This window comes from Clupea harengus, unplaced genomic scaffold, assembly GCF_900700415.2.
Source record: "Clupea harengus unplaced genomic scaffold, Ch_v2.0.2, whole genome shotgun sequence".
Lineage (NCBI taxonomy): Eukaryota > Metazoa > Chordata > Actinopteri > Clupeiformes > Clupeidae > Clupea > Clupea harengus.
Window position 1 is genome coordinate 1 of NW_024880486.1, and position 17,695 is coordinate 17,695.

Genomic DNA, 17,695 nt, shown 5'->3' on the forward strand with positions numbered 1-17,695 from the left:
TGTCCTGGTCTGTGGTTAGACTCAGGCAGGTCTGAGCCAGATCTGTTCCAGGGAGGCAAACTGAAGTTTGAACATATTTGCGTTGAGCAGAGCAAGCCACAGATACGGCCATCTGCTGGTCACGATTGGTTATAACAGCTAAAGTAATCCAAATTTCCAACTGGCAGTGAGAACGCAAATTAAAAAAAAAAAAGATACATACTTAATACTTTGCAATAAAGGAGTCACTTATACATTTCAGTCAATCCTCTGAAAATTCCATTGTTAAATCTTTTTTTGCACTTGTGAACTCTGCCAACTGTTTGTATAATCACTTCTCAGAGAATGTATCTGATCTAGGGCCATGTGTTCAATCTTGGGAATAAGTCCCCTCCTGTTAAGATATGGTATAACTACATCCACATGTCTGATGATGATCAGCGTCTCTGTCTAACTATTGTAAAAATCAGTTCAGTGTTGACTGTTGTTTCATTAGTACATGCTGTTACTTATGAAATACTTTTAGTACAAGCATATTTTCGGTCAACTCCAAGACTGAATTTAATTGATTTAAACTATAAAGTCGGGACACAGAATGGACCTACAGTCTACAAAAAAACTGCACAGAGATTTCTGCAGGGTAATCTCACCATCTTGTGGGCAATCGGTGAACTGTGATTAATACATCAGTGTCAGGGTCGCTGCCCGAGAAGACCATTAGAAAGGACCTTCTGAATGGTGTTATATGTCTCTCGTCCTCCGTATTTACAATTGATCCAAAAACACATCATTACCCTCAGTCCAGAATGAACAATCTTACATCTCCTCATTTAATTAATCTCCTGCTGTCGATGTCCTGAGGCTTTTGTATTTCTGCAGTTCCTAAAGTTGAGCCAGTGCTTAATTGAGAATTGCTACTCCCTTAGTCTCATCCATTTTAACCCCCACCTCCTTTAAAATACCATAAAATCCTATATACATTTAATTAAACCACTCAGAAGCGCTCCAATTTAACATCCCTCTGTGAGATGTCGCCTAAGCTGCTCTGATCAAGCTGTTCCCCAAAAACTCCAGTTAGGTGCGCACTCAACTTGAATGTTAAAAGGACGTGAGCTGAAAATTCCAACCACTCCTCTGCACTCTTTTGTGTTGTTGTTGGAGGCCTATATGACAAACCAGCTGTGAGAAGATTAAGATCTTATCTTTAAAATGTATTTAGAGGGTGAGGCTTCAACTGGAACTGGAGAAATGAGGGAAATTCACTCATGAATAATGTTATCGTAGTTTCATCTTCTTCGTAATTTGCCTTTCAGACCGTTACAGGTAGAAGTGGCATACATCCATCCAATGTTGCACAGATTTCCATTGATTTCTATTTAAATACCTACTCTCCCTTTCTCTCTTTCTCTCTCTCTGAATATAAATGTTTGGTTATTTGACAAGAAATAATCATGAAGCACATTTGATATGCTTTGCCAACCATACTTTCTAATTTCATATGCCAATTGCATTATTTTCATGAATTTCAAAAACAAAACAAGGATTTTATTTCAGGAAGTGGCCACAGGCCAAGTTCCTTAGAAGAGGCTGACTAAAGCAGGTTTTTGTTCTTTTGAACATCATCAAAGAGGTTTTGATAACGTGTGAACTGCTTTGGCTGGCTGAGGCTGTTTTTGCTTTTGTCTGAGGGCAGACCTGCATCCAAAGGTCCTTGGGAGCATCCAGGGCCTGGGCAACTGGGAAGGTTTGGAGCCAGGTTGGCTTCCCCTGAAAGATGCTGGAGAAGGGAGAAGGAATATGGGCTACTGGATGCTGGATGTTGGATGCTGGATGTTGGATGCTGGATGTTGGATGTTGGATGCTGGATGTTGGATGTTGGATGCTGGATGTTGGATGCTGGATGCTGTCAGCACCTCACAGCAACTACTGTGAAAAATACACCTTTACTGTAAAAATAACAAGGTTCCAACAGCTATGGAAGTAAGACTTTTTATCCTTAAACAAAAACTTTAGATGAACAAAATACATTTTCACAACTAAGTACTGTATGTGCCAGAATATCTCTCTTCTCGTTTCTTGAGGGTTTTAATAATACCATGCTGTCATATAGTCACGACATTCTCATACAGTCCATTCCATACCCTGTAGTACAGATAAGGAACAGGATCAAGACAACCGCTCTCTGTTACTCAGAAGTCATCTTAGAAATCCATGCAAGGGTTAAGTAACTTTTTTGCCAGTGCACTGAATAGTTTAGATGCTAAAATAATCTCATTTGGTTTCCATGTGGAAAATCCATGTGGTGTGTCTCGGAGTGAAGTCTTACGGCGTACTTCAGGAAGACCTGACCCCTCTTGCGTCTCTCCTCCAAGCAGGAAAGTGCACAGCAGCATCTGTGATGGAAAGCGAGCGCGGCTCCGGCGGCTTGTCTGGATGCAGTAATGACAGCGACCGCAGGGATGCATGTGGATGCTGATGATTGACAGGCAGTGACACACAGGAGTGAGATGTGGTCGGCAGGGCCAGACAGGCCTCACACATGCCTGTGAAAGCTTTCCCTTCACTGTAGGGCCCAAAAAGGAGCAGTCACCTCCCACAGGCTCTGACAGCTAGGGGCATGAAGGGAGATGAGGAGGACTAAGGATCTGTGAGGATCTGCAGGAGGAAGAGAGGTTTAGAAGCTGTAACGCTCCTCCTGGAAGACTCATAATTGACACCATTAATTCATTACTCCTTACCAACGGCTGGTTTGCTCTCACCGTTGAACTAGACCGATCTAACATCTCTACTTCCAGGTCAGACTGCTCAGTGTTGCCTTTCCCCCACCCACCTAGAGTATAGCCCTTGTCCTGATGCTTGGAAGTTAGGCCTGCCATTCTCCATTCTCCACCCTCCATCCATCCCACAGGATCTGCGAAAGGGACCTCACATGTCAAGCTGGACATTGGACAGGGCAACTTGAAGGATCCAGGAATACTTAGGGCCCTACCCCTGTGTGTGTTTTCCCACTGGTGTCTTAACGTTGAGATGCTTAAATTGAAAAAACAGCACCGCCTTCGGGAAAGCCGATACTCTCATAGGTGAGAAACTGCTGCCTATCGTCATTATCTGCCCTCCATCATTACCAGGCTGGGAATTTCTAAGGGCAACACCACCCTGGGTCTGGATTCTTAAACACCTATGTGGTAAATAGAATGGCCATAACCTGCTTTGTTTGTCATATCTCTTGACTTCTCTGATATTAGAGGTATAGACAGTATATGACCTCTGAGACATATTTCCTGTGACTGACCGAGCAAGTTATGACTGTCCCAAGTACAGTATATGACTTCACAGACATATATCCTATGACTGACTGAAAGAGTTCTGACTGTCCCAAGTAAAGTAGATGACCTCACAGACATATTTGCATTGACAGACACTCCCAAGTGCTGCATGGATATTTGAATATAGAGGCCCTGACGCCCCTCCCTCTATTCTCCACACTCTTTTTCCACGCGTTCTCCATTCTGCCTCAGAGCAGATGGGCGTGCAGCTGTCACTGTAACAAAAAGCACTGATATTACGCTTTGCAAGCTTTTGCGTGCCAACTCTGCCAGAAGAGGGCAGCAGACACATTCTCATCTAACTTCAGGAGAAACCGCAGGCCTGGAAACATAATGTGCAATTTGGACATATATATACACACCTGTAGCTGCCACACATAAACATGGTTCTTTCCCCCTTACCTTAATGTCAGCCCTGGAGAGGTCGTCTCCAAGATGGCCAAGATGAGCTCGTCTAGGGTCACGTCGTCGGCCAAGGTCATCCTGCTGGTGTGGATACTGAAGATGCGCCTCTTGGTTTTCTCGTCGATGAGTGGTAAATACATTACAGAATGTATGTATGAACTACATTTTGTGTGTCGTTTTTTTTTTACTGGTACACATTCAATATGGTACTATCTTCAAATAAAAGTCTGTCCTCACAAGAGAACCTAAAGGGCTGACTAGCATGTGTTTGCCACCTTTATGGGCTCACCTAACAGGAGAAGGGAAGGACACATGCAGATCTCTCCGTTCCAGCGGATCTTCTAAGAGTGTATTTCTCTTTCTTTCAGGTTCAACAGATTTTGGGAATGTATCATTTGTTGTGCCTGGTATTCACCCCTACTTCTACATTGGCTCTGATGCTTTAAACCATACGAAAGAATACACCGTGGCTTCTGGTGGGTCTCAAGAATGTTTCAATTATAATGTGATCTTATAAATTATACATTTGGTTTACTCTATTTCTAGACTTAACCTACAGCTAGATTACAGCAGGTCTCTTTTAAATTAGACTGCCTTGTCCTTGTGAATTTCTGGCCATTCTCTAATTACGTTTAATAATATCTTGGTCTTTAGGCTCAGAGACAGCCCAGTTCTACACCTTGCGGACAGCCAAAGCGTTGGCGAGGACAGCCCTTGATGTCCTTTTCTGCCCAGAGATGATGCAGAGGGCGAAAACAGAGTTTAATGAGGTTAAGATGAAAAAAGATAAGTAGCTGAAAAGAAGGTTTCCCAGGGCCCAAAGACATAGGTGGAGCCTCTCAACTCTGGGTAATGCAAATCATTAACAATAGGAAAGGAAGTTAGCCAAGCTTTGAAAGGTTGTTCTGATCTTAAATGGGACACAACGAAAATAAAATACTTTAGTAGTCAATATTAGTAAGAATTTAGATGAACTGTGGGAAGTAAAATAAAAGAGGGTTTGAACAGATGGAGATCAATACCAGACGGAATACCAAGACTAAGAGTGGAAACAGTACAAAGCTATGGGCCTCCTATTCTCATTCCAAGCAATACCAATACCAGGATTGTATTTTAAAATAAGGAACACAATTATTTCAAATTGTATTTGGAATTGCAGACATAAAACTTGAAGAGTATTTGAAGAGAATCACATTTTAAAACATTACTTCAACAGAAAGAAGCAGAAGTAGGTGTCCCAAATGAACATAATTATTTTCATGCAACACTAATTCACAATAATGAAGTTGGTGAATGGGACACAGAGGCTAAATGAACTAATAAACTATATGAATTGGGCCATTTATAGGAAGAGCAGCATGGAAAAATATACAGGGCAGAGCCAATGCATTTAATAAACTGTAGTGAATTTGAAACATATTTGCAAAACCCTAAACATGAATAGTGAATGTGTATATCTCAGAGAAACGGCGCATGACCCTGACTTTATTCCAAACAGATTTGATCAAAATCATTTTAGAGCTGTGCTAACAAAGGGTTAACATACTCTCATTTATTTACACACACAATACATTCATTTAAAATGATAGCCTCCAAATATGTATTTACAGGTGAGAAATTATCTCATGAAACATTTAGAAGAGGACAAATCAACAAAATATTTAATATAGTAGCTGATTCAAAATAGAAACCAAGCTAAACAAATCTAAAACTATAAAATATTGCAAAAGCTCACCATTGTAGATAATAAGGTTTAAGAGAAATGGGAAAAATAATTAGAAATGAACATATCAGCAGAAGTTTAGAAAGTCTCCCAAAGTGGAAACTTTAAAACATGACAATCAAAATACTGGAGGGAATTGGCTTAGAAAGTGAGCATGGGATATTAAAGTATGCCTTATAAGTAAGGGACATGTTACCCCTTAGCAGGGATTCGTTTCTGGAGAGGATGTGGGGAAGCAAGCAGCAGATTAGACACACACCTTCTCTTTGAGTCCAATATTAATACCCTTTTGGGAAGAGGTTGAGAAAACCTTAAAGTATTAAGAATAAAAATGAAGTTAGCAAATATTGCAATGATATATGTGAAGTGCAAACATGACATGAATTTTGATTGACCAGTCTCTAAACCTTTCTAAAATGTCTCCTTCACTGGAGGCTTCAAGTCTACCAGTTCCTTTAGGTTATATACTAAACCATATGAGTTGAATTACTTTCATCAACAATACGTTTCTTCAACAGTTTGGAAGTTTAACTGAGTAATCAGAAAATGAACTAAAATCAAAAATGTGAGCAATTAGGCAGTTTACAGTGTAGAATAAAGAATCAGTGTAGGGGTCAGAATAAAGTCACTGAATGGGTGAATGGGTGAATGGGTATCCTCAGTAAATCAAGCATGGGAGGAAGGTACACATAATGAAATAATCACCAGTGCCCTTCAAAAGTATCAGTTGTAATTACAGTACAGATGGTTGGATGTTGGATATTCATCAATGACACCTTACCTGCTGGCACATTACTAATTATAGGCTTCATGATAGGATAGGGATAGACATTATGACTAATGCCTTAGTTGCCTAAATCTTCAGCAACATTTGAGAAAAAAGGCTCGGAAATATGGTACTTACCTGGAAGGGCATTTCAGTTTTCTGCTTAGGCTAGTCTTGTTAGTAATACACTGTCACAGACATTTGGCTTTGCATTGGCATGGCAATAACCTTTGACCCCTGTGATCCATACTATTGCCCCAACTGTACAACTTCATAATGCCTCTTTAAAGAAGACATCCCCACATACAGCCCATTACAACATTAAACAGTGAAAAAGTGAGTAAAATGATTTTCTGACATGCACAGAATCAACGGGGATGTGATTATTATTAGTGTAATTCGTTAAGAATAAATACAATTAAACTATAATGAATGACACAGTATGAAAATAATTAAAATGGACGAGATATTGGTTACTACAATTGTTTTTCTTAGTTCTGAATTGGTTGATTAAATCTGTATGCGCCAACCACTGTGAGGACCATGAGCTAAATGATCAATATGAGCAGTAGAGTGTGGTAAAGGAGTAGCAAGACAATTGTTTAAGTGAACTGGAAAGTGTGTATCTAAAAGCATGGTACTCATATAATATGCAATGCGCCAGGCAGAAATATCAGCACATTTGTTCCCATGCCTGTGTCTGATTAAATGAAGAGTTTGAACAAATATGTGAACTACGTTTCTTTCTTAAAGGTACAGTGTGTAGTTTTAGTGGCATCTTGTGGTGAGGTTATTGAATTGCAACCAGCTGAATACCCTTCCCTTTACAAGCGTGTGCAAGTACCTGACCGTAGCCGTCAAATACCACAACAACACGAAAAGCCATATCTCGAGCCAGTGTTTTGGTTTGTCATGACAAAAGATTTACTCTTCTAAGAATGTGATATACAGGGTTATATGCAAACATCTTTCCACGGCTGCCATTTTTAAATAATGAGAATCTACAGAGATTTGACACTTCATAAAAGTTTTATTTGCCCCCTTATAAATAAGTAACTTCTTTCATTACATAATAAATTAGGCATTACCCATAATGCATCATTTGCTGTAACATTTACCATTCTTAATAAAGAGTTCACAACAGATACAAAACCATCAGATGCAAGCAGAGGTGTACAGTAACTGTGGTGAGGTCAGATTTCTCTTTCCTACCTTTGTTGCAGTTCACACAGTAGATTTGAAATATAAAAATGTCACAACTTGTTTAAAATGTCTACTTTTTTTCTAGCACATACTCACATGAAGATGATCATTATTAAATAATTGACTTCAATCATGCAACTTGGTTTTGAGGTCTCTTGTGCTTCTTTTGGCTTGCTTATTGGTGGCATTTACTGTCGAGTGCCTGATGCTGTTAAAGCCATATTCACCCCCTGGACGGTGTTGAAGCATTCAGAGAAATTCTTTGGAGTGCCAGCGAGTACCATCCCAATGAACATTATTCTCAAGGGATTTTATAAATAGATGGACCAGTAAATAACGTTGAAGAGCGTGTACGCCCCAGGAAAGATGACTCGTGAATATTTGTCTATGGCGTGTGTGTCAATCCACATGCTGTTGTATGCTGGTGGGTTTCCAGTGTGGAGGGCGGCCTGGTCCTCGCCCAGTGCCAGCTGCACCAGAATCCTCTCTTGCTGGACACCGTTCTCCTCTGGCCTGCCGTAGTTCCCTGTGGTATTGATGTCCTCTGGTATTCCATAAGTTCCTGTGGTGTTGACATCCACATCACTATAGCTGCTGCTCATCATCATCTCATCGGGGTGGGCTAGGCCACATGTACATGGAAGCTGAAAAGAAGATAGCTAGCCAGGTGAGCCACCCTAACATTGTTAGACACTGTAAAAGAAGATAGCTAGCCAGGTAAGCCACCCTAACATTGTTAGACACTGTAAAAGAAGATAGCTAGCCAGGTAAGCCACCCTAACATTGTTAGACACTGTAAAAGAAGATAGCTAGCCAGGTAAGCCACCTTAAGATTTTTAGACAGTGTAAAAGAAGATAGCTAGCCAGGTAAGCCACCTTAAGATTTTAAGACACTGTAAAAGAAGATAGCTAGCCAGGTAAACCACCTTAAGATTGTTAGACACTGTAAAAGAAGATAGCTAGCCTGGTAAGCCACCTTAAGATTATTAGACACTGTAAAAGAGTGCCTCCAGGACAACAGGCCTACAACATGATATAACTGCTTCAAAGACATTGCTAAGAAAAGATTCTGAAGGAAAGAAGGTGAGTTCTATGAGTGCATTCAATGCAATGGAATGCTTTGGCATCTTATATTTGCCTGAACTGAAAACTCGTACCTTCTCTCGCAGTTTCCTCTCTTTACGTTCTTGCACTGTAGACAGGTAGTTGACAGCTGCGTACTCGATCACGGACAGAAACACAAAGACAAAGCTGACCCACAGGTAAATGTCCACAGCTTTGATGTAGGAGACCCGAGGCATTGAGGCGTTCACTCCAGTGATGATGGTGGACATGGTGAGCACCGTGGTGATCCCTGGAACACAGGAGGAGGTATACAGCACCTTGGTCAATGACACACACAGTGACACACACAGTAACACACTGATTGAGTTCATTTGAAGGGAGTGTTTTTGCCAAGCCCAGCTGTTTCCAGAAGCACTTTGGGAAAAATGACATCATCCTCAGACCCACATCTTCAATTTGCATCTTTCTTTGGTGGGATATTGGAATGCACCAAAGCATAAACACCAAACCTACTAGAAGGAAAGCTTATTAAAGTATTATTCATTCTGTGTGCCACAACCCAACAGGGTCTATTAAAGCTGTTTTGCACATTTGATTGACCTGAATTCTTACCCTTTCATTTCACACCAAGATTTTGAGCTGAAAGCTAAAAAGCAATTTTTCAACACTTTGTGTATTTTTTTTGTAAAACAGTTCCAAGTTTACAGAAAAAATGATTAATCAGCTGCACATGAGGGTGTTCACCTAATGGGACTCTGGCTGGTACAGCCCGCCTATCAATCCAGAAGGACACCCAAGACAGCATGACCATCAGAGTGGCAGGGAAGTAGGTCTGCAGCAGGAAGAAGAAGATGTGGCGCCGCAGAGTGAAGGTGATGAACAGGCGATTGTACCAGCCTAAGGGGTAACAACATACCAAAGAAAAATCAATCAATATACACTGAATTCAGTTCATCCATTTCTGTGACATTTCTTTTACTGAAGCAGTGGTAGAGCGGTACCTGTGCTGCTGTAGAAGGCAAGCTTAGTGGAAGTGTGGAACTTCTGAATGAGAAACTGTGAAACTGAGATCCTCTCATCGGTCTGCAGCGAGTCGTTCCCTTTCTTCCAGTAGAGCATTAAGTCATCATCTGTGTAGGCATCTACAACAAGGAACGCAAGCATTCCATTGGACTCTTTCAAATGAGAATTTATAGAAAAGTCAATAAAAAAAAGGTGGTTTGCTTACTTACAACTTTCTATTTCAAGAGAGCATGTCTGTGTGTCCAGAGGGAATCGACTGAGGTCCATGCTGCACATGGCTGTGACGGTGACCCTAGAGAGACACAGTTGACCTCTTAATGAAGCAGTGGCCATCACATGTATACGTCATTAACTCCAGGAAACAGGAGGGGAAAGGGCTCTGGGGTATCGGCTAAAGATGAACATTTGTTAAAATAGAACCACTGGAAATGGATGCTGACAAACTGGATAAACATCATGTAAATCCAGACATTGCCCCCAGAGGTATTGGAGAGGAGGGTGAGGTATTATTTTTGTGCATTCAATGTACTGATGGATATTTTCATGAACATCTGAGCTAATCCCTCCGGGTATTTAACGATAAATTCCAACAGGGGATCTTCTAACTGCAGCAGTTAAAGGTATAAAGCCTTCCCACAATCTGTTCCTACCCAGCCAAGCTCTATCCACAGCCGCCTTTCATCCCTGCTGCAATACTCTCCACATGGCCAACACATCTGTATTAATTATTCCTATGTGAAGTGACCGCATCATTGCACCAAGCAGTGTGTTATTGTGACCAAACATCATGTTTTATAACCAAACAAAGGGGGAAACATTATGCTTTATGTGTAATGATGTGAACACATAATGTAATTACTCCATTACCATCCTTTCTGTGTCCAGTAAGAGACCAATAGCATAACTTCATTCAGCCAATATGTGACATTCCTAACCCAAGCTATTTCTAATGGACGGTTTTCAGACTATAATTAACGCAATGGAAATTTTGTGAAGTTGGTAAAACTAGGTAGACAATTTTGCACTGAAATATGGCTTCCAGTTGAAGGGATTTATCATGATATGCTTTGGGCATTCACCTACCAAAGCTTTTGGGAATGTTACCCACAGAATGTTTAATGTTACAAGGTGGATTGGGTCATGAGAAACATGACATTTGGCACACATAATCGCATGACTAGCTGTTTCCATTATGTAACAAATGACACAATGTACACCTCTCATGTGCATGATAACATAGTCTGGCCTGCCAATATCATTACAGTGGATTATTGTGTTGAGGAATTAAAATCCCAGTGAATATGCATGGATACTGGCAGCTGGGTGTTTACCTCAGGCTGTAGAGAACTTTGCCATCAGGGAACACTCTCAGCATGACGTTATCGGTGGTAGTGTCATGGGTGAATGACCTCTTAGAGTGGACAAAGAACATGTCTGGCACCCATATTTTCTTCACCAGACGACTATCAAAGGTCATGCTCTGGTTCTTGTTGCTGGGGAAGGACAGGCGCTCATCTTTCCAGTAGTGCCGCAGGTACAGGGTCATGGTGAAGTCCTGTGTTGAACATAAATACCACTTATTGCCAGTGTTGTTTGCATAAACACTATTGCATTATTTATAATATATATATATTCTATAACCATGCATTATGACATCTGACCCACTCCAGGGAAAGTTCTGATAATCCATCTTCTAATCCGACCCATCTCTTGATGTGTTTGTTTACATTTTAGATTTAGGACAGTGTGAAAAATCATCAGTAAGTAATGGCTAGACTTCTTTTATGTGTGGGCTAAACTAAAATAGTGTTTTCTGCATGCGGTTGTCCACAGTGGCTCTGACTGCTCTAACTGCTGAATATTATGTGAATGTATTCTATTGAACGCTGGAAAATGCTGAATCCTGTATGCTGTGAAGTGATACCCAGCAGCTTTTTTGAATTGCTTTTGCATTCAAATAAATTCTGCAACATCAATGATGTGGACCTGGAAAGCAATTTATATGATGGTGCTTTTTTTACAAAGAGAGAGAGGTTTACCATATCAACTTCCGAAATTTTGTCCAAACTTTCAACTTGGACATCCACACCTACAGGAATGGCTGGTCCTGTATACATAAAAAAAAAAAACTTCATTCAGTTTACAAGCCCTCTTTCCCTCTTTTTTTTTATTTCTTTGAAACAGTCTATAAATATTTCCCAGAATACATAGATCCACAAAAAGCTCTTATATGACAAAACAAAAGCACATAAATAAGGTTTCTTTGCAAATATTTCAAACTCTTCAGTGTGGATATGACTGTTCAAAAGGAAATTATATTCCAAGTGCAGCTGGAACAGACACCATAACAGTATACATTTATATATATTCTGTCTCTATTATATTGTGTAAAACACAGGAGGAGCTCCCAGTTTCCATAATCCCTCTTTTCACAAGGATCTACTGGGTATCCAATAATCCCTAGCACTACACAGCCTCAGCAAAATCCCAGCGCTATTGCCACGGAAACTATAAATATAGGATTGATTTTGTGTCTATGCTGAACTTAATGTAGAGCACAAAATAAACAACTCTAAAATGTGAAATTAGGGCATTTAAATATCTTCAATTTCTTGGACTACGTTAAGAATTAGAACACTCAGGTTTAATCATACTTCATTTGAACTCGTGAGAAGTGAAAAGGTCATTGCTTGTATATAGCTGCCTGCTCTGGGTCTTAAGATTCTGGAAGATTAGCAAACTCTGCTCCACTCAAGACTGGTCATGGTCTGTAAGTATCTGTCTGCTCCCTGATATTCTAATCCAGGATGTGTTATGTAATCAATTCAGAATAGTGCAGGAGATAGGCAGGTCCATGGGTAGAGCCATAGACTAAAGTCTGGCCACCTCTCGTGCCACCCGACACAACGCCGCCTTTCAGGCAAAACTCAACCGTAAAAAAACTTCAACTGCTTTCACGGTGGCCAGGAAAGTTAACAAGATTTTGTCATGATCCCTGAATCATGCAAAACTGTACTTTCTTTTCACGTCTATGCCTGGATAGACACAGGTGATAATGATGTCTGCTGTTACCAGTGAATATCTGGACACTGATATGAAGATTATAAGCGTCTCACCTCCAAAGCCAGGCCTCATGGTGAAGTCATGGTCATCTATCCGGAGAAGCTGCTCAGACTTTGTCACAGGGAACTTGGTCATATCAGAACTCCTTTTCAGAACTGGGCTGTCAGGGAGAAATGCTATGTCACTGACAATGCTACTTTGTGAAAACAACACTGGCCTTCTAAACAGGTCGATGAGTTTGCCTCATTGTCTGAGACCTAACACTGTATGGCAATGAAAGAGAGAAAGTGGGAATAAGGACAAAGCCTGCAGTCAGAGGATGAGTTGGAAGTTGTATACTCCTAGTGACCCCAAAAGGACATCATGCTCTTGTGCTTCTGTGAATTTATTGAAAAGATAAACTGGAAATAAAATATCTCACAGCAGTATATTGGGTTGTCAGGAGAGGATCAATCATAAGTGGGTTGTCTAGGAAAGGGATCAATCATAAATGGGCTACCTGCCAGATGAAAATCCTCTTCCTCCAGCCACGTGGGACTCTCTTTTAGATCTGTGAAGTAGAACACTGAATCAACTTTGCTCTTTCGGTAAATTAGCATGATCTGGTACTTATGATCATAAGAAACAGTTGGATATATAAAGAGAGCTACTGAGCTCTAGTTAATTCCATGTTTATAATTCCATGTCCATAATTATAAACAAATAAATATATTTACCCAATCTTTTTTCTTGATGAAAAGCTTTTAATTAGACAACATTTATATATTTGAAGTAAAACACAGATGGCTATTAATGTGATGTAATGGAGAATGGCATTTTGACATTTAAATACAAACCTACTCCCTACTCAAAAATATCTTTCAATAAAATAAGCATGTACATGTGCTGTAAACATCCTGTAATTAGTGATATTTATTTTAAAAATACCTCTCCAGTAATATGGTATAAGTCTGCCACCCTAATCAGGCCTAACATATATTTGAAAACTATGGTCGGTTTTAAGGTTTTTAAAAATGTTTCTATCATAGATCTGAGTAGAAGGGTATTTCATATTGGAAATACAGTTTTTAACCTTTCCATAGCAGCCACACCCAAACATCTGTCAAATCTCCTCTGTTGAGTATGAGGCCTATATGCAGAGAGTCTGAAATGACTGAAATTTCACATTACATTCCTACTCCCTTTGAACCTTTAATCACATCTTACGAGGCCTTAGGACACTGTGGAAACCATATCACCACACTTAGATTAATTATGTATTCACGTCACAAGGTCACAAAAGATTATAGATGCCTGGACTTCTCCAGGTAGAGAAGCTTTATGGGGACACATGCCAGATCAAACCAAGCCTTATGGAGGGCATACCTGCTCTGACATCACAGAGTAAGCCTGACAAAAGAATGTAATCAATCAGATACTCCTACGGTGATGGAAACATAACATAAAAGATATTACAGAAGTTGTGCCATTGCTGTGTCCAGTGTTTATGGTCAACATTGAAAATGTATTGGTGCGCTACCAAAAGCAGCCCATATCTCCATGCTTGCATCATATACTGTATAAGGAAAATAGCTCAGCAGATAAATTAAGCAGAGAAAACTATTTATTTTCTCAAAGTTCAAATGAATCTGTGATCAACAAACATTGTTGTACTGCTGCTGCTGTTGTCATTGCATGGTTTCAGATAAGGACACAATTGTAAAGCTGATTTGGTGGAAAAAGACGAGTGAGCTCTCAAGCTATTCAGGAAAGTATTAAAGAACAGTCTTCCTTCACTTAAATTGATGTAACAACTCGATATAACAACTCCTCCTGCAAAAGAAAATGTGCACTCATCTAACACAGGTCGATATTCCGACCTGACAGCACTCAAGTGTGACTCCGTGGCTTTGGCGGTTTTTTTTTTACATTGAAGAGTACTTGGACGATGATATGATGTGACAAATGCTTAGGGAGCAAGGCGCACTAAGATATTCTGGAGTCATGCTCAGCCTCTTCAGGAGAACAATACATTCTTTACTCTTTGCTTCCCACTCTTGCACAGACAAACAAAAGACACTAAAAGCTTTGCTCCCATTGTAGCCTATACCCTCCTACAGGACAAGAGTGTAGTTGTAGTCAACATGGATGTCAGAAAAAAGACTGCTAGCAGCAAAGAGCCACCGGTAGCTCTGAGCTTCTCCAAATAGATCTACAGAATAGGGATACATTTCTAATAAAAAGTGTTTCAGAGGTCCATTTAACTACCACTAGAGAGCATTTGTGTTGGGAGGATCTTTCATCTAAATGTAAACTGTCAGATGAAGTATAACGTATAGTCATAGTTTGTAAATATACTGTTTGACATATATGCCCTTTTTGATAAGTTTGTATGCTTCCATTATACTATGGAATCTCTTAGGCTGTTGTGCTATGCACAATAAATCCATGTACAGCAACAGAGAGTGAACCCTGCCATTAACAAAAAAAAGAAAGAAATACAAATCCATCAGTAGTGTGTAGGGACAGAAACTGGAACTAAATACAAATCCATCAGTAGTGTGTAGGGACAGAAACTGGAACTAAATACAAATCCATCAGTAGTGTGTAGGGACAGAAACTGGAACTAAATACAAATCCATCAGTAGTGTGTAGGGACAGAAACTGGAACTAAATACAAATACATCAGTAGTGTGTAGGGACAGAAACTGGAACTAAATACAAATACATCAGTAGTGTGTAGGGACAGAAACTGGAACTAAATACAAATACATCAGTAGTGTGTAGGGACAGAAACTGGAACTAAATACAAATACATCAGTAGTGTGTAGGGACAGAAACTGGAACTAAATACAAATACATCAGTAGTGTGTAGGGACAGAAACTGGAACTAAAAAGGAAAGGAAGCGGTGAACATGGCCTCTGGCAGTTCTCTTTGTTGTTGCTGTGATTCTCTTTCTATCTCACTCACACACACACACACACACACACACACACACACACACACACACACACACACACACACACACTCTCTCAGAGAGAGAGAGAGAGAGAGAGAGAGAGAGAAAGAGAGCAAGGGAACATCTACCATGATAGCTGTGCTGTGTAAAAGGAATCTACTTCCCAACTCTGACTTTTGCCAAAGGGAATAATAAAACTGTGATTGTGTGTGACACTCCAGAAAGTAAACCCTATCGTAGACTGCCATTACAGAAAACTCAAAGCACACAAACTATACACAACTAGCTTCTGACTGTACATTCTCTATCATTAAATTGTCGCACATTATTCCACAATTAGCCTTTTGCATGAATTACAGCAACCAAAATGTTTTAATTATGAAGGGTGGGAATTGTGCTATTTGGTTACCAATAAGGAACCAAGGCTATAACAACAAATCAAATGACAACCGCCACTCCCACGCCAGACAACCAACACAGACACACACACACACACACACACACAAACACACACACACACACACACACACACACACTACCACACAAGCCAAAATAGATGTTATGCAACATTAATGAGTGGATGAGTAATTATAGGCTATTTCGCACGTTTTGAGGTCATTAACCGTATTGGTTTGCTCAATGAATGAATGAAAATGATTTATTTTCTTAGAAGAAGAAGAATTTCTTAGAAGTGACAATCCAGCAGGTTATGTTGGATTCCTAACCTAGGCTACCAACGTGGTAAGGGTAACGATGGTGTTTTTGAAAAGTACCTTGGGAAGATTTTAGCTATGACTCCTCAGCAAAAAGCCTAATGAAGATGTGACTTTAGTCTAAATGTATGCGACAAAGGGATGAAATACTGAGATGTCTTTTTTCATGTATCGTTAAAACTGTGAATGTGGTGTGAAAAGTTTCATCACACTTTCTCCACACTGCTGTGCATTGTCTGTCCATGCCGACACTATTCCACAGACATGCAAACACAACAAGATGTGACTTACCTGATTTGACTTTGTGTTTGAAGTGGACGTCCTCTCTTCAGATGAGTCGAACTGCAGAAACCTCCGAAAAAACAGACGTAGAAGAGCAAGAAGGCATCCGCACGCATGGTCCTTGTACACACAGTGGGATGGGAAGATAGCTAATCGACCAACTGGATTGGTCTCAAATGAGAATTAGTTCACAAACATTTTCCTATAAGGTAGAATTCAGAGAAACAACTGGTCTAGAATCATTATATGACCATTCGATCTTCAGCACAGAGTAGACTTCAAAACCAACAAATCCTAACGTAAGCTGCCACGCATAGCCTATTCTGTAGTGGTAGCCTATGTAGGAGTACCGCACTGACGTAAGTAGGGGAGGCTAAACGGTGATGCTCTGGGTGCGCCCCGTCAATACATTAGACTTCGGCATTTCCATCCTTCTTTCTCATGTGTCCACAGAAATAGGGGCGCCAGCGGGATTCTCGTTTATGGTAAGCACTCTCAAGAAAGTTGGGCCACCTTAGAGTGTGCCATGCACAATCTAAGTGGCACCAGCTCATTTTCAGTAACTTAAAGAAACCTTCTATTGACGTAACTGAAGTGAAGAGTGCGCCTGGAGCATTGGACCGTGTGACAAAGACTTCCCTGCGAAACAAGGCACGCTTGAAAATACATCGATTGATTGGAACATTATCTTATTATATAACTTATGTAGTGAATTAAAAGACTGCTCCAGCCAAAACATTATCATTGTCATTATCGTAGTTTTTAGTTAATAACCTCAGCTCTTTCTTTTTAGGATCACTCAGATGCCAGCTAACTTCAGCACTGAACCCAATGATGGAGGGCTTGCTTCAACAGATTTTAAACGCACTTTGAAAAGAATAAACGTCGATCGGATCAATACTAAGCATGTCTTGGCCGCTAGCTCATTATGTGGACCAACAGTAAGGATGAGTTTCATCCTTACTGTTGGTCCACATAATAAAAAACAGACGTAGAAGACATTACAATGAAAATGTTAATCTCCTGGTCCCTGTTGTGTCAAACTCCCTCAAAAACCTCTCCGTATCTTTATGGATAGGACTACTCAATAGAGAGACCATCTTGTTATTACAGCCAATGTCTCTGTCACACTGTTCCTCAGATAGGTCTTTAAACGTCATCGTCAGTAGAACTTGAATTATTTTGTAATGTTTAGGTGCATTGGGTCC

At 40.2% G+C, this 17,695-nt stretch overlaps 2 protein-coding genes across 2 annotated transcripts; one reads left to right on the top strand and one right to left on the bottom strand.

Annotated features, from left to right (window-relative positions):
- Window positions 1-2,207: 2,207 nt before the first annotated feature.
- On the top strand, window positions 2,208-6,925 carry LOC122132258 (peptidase M20 domain-containing protein 2-like). The gene is made up of 3 exons (XM_042707093.1): window positions 2,208-3,840; window positions 4,079-4,186; window positions 4,365-6,925. Exons 1-3 carry the CDS (start codon window positions 3,741-3,743, stop codon window positions 4,502-4,504), a joined length of 348 nt encoding a protein of 115 aa, XP_042563027.1. The 5' UTR covers window positions 2,208-3,740; the 3' UTR covers window positions 4,505-6,925.
- Window positions 6,926-7,099: 174 nt separating this feature from the next.
- LOC122132257 (gamma-aminobutyric acid receptor subunit rho-1-like) lies at window positions 7,100-17,032 on the bottom strand. Its single transcript, XM_042707092.1, has 10 exons — window positions 16,497-17,032; window positions 13,053-13,103; window positions 12,607-12,713; window positions 11,530-11,597; window positions 10,822-11,045; window positions 9,700-9,782; window positions 9,469-9,609; window positions 9,212-9,364; window positions 8,560-8,756; window positions 7,100-8,046 (listed from the first exon to the last, which is right to left on the bottom strand). The coding sequence occupies exons 1-10, from the start codon at window positions 16,601-16,603 to the stop codon at window positions 7,714-7,716; spliced, it is 1,464 nt and encodes a 487-aa protein (XP_042563026.1). The 5' UTR covers window positions 16,604-17,032; the 3' UTR covers window positions 7,100-7,713.
- Window positions 17,033-17,695: the final 663 nt, after the last annotated feature.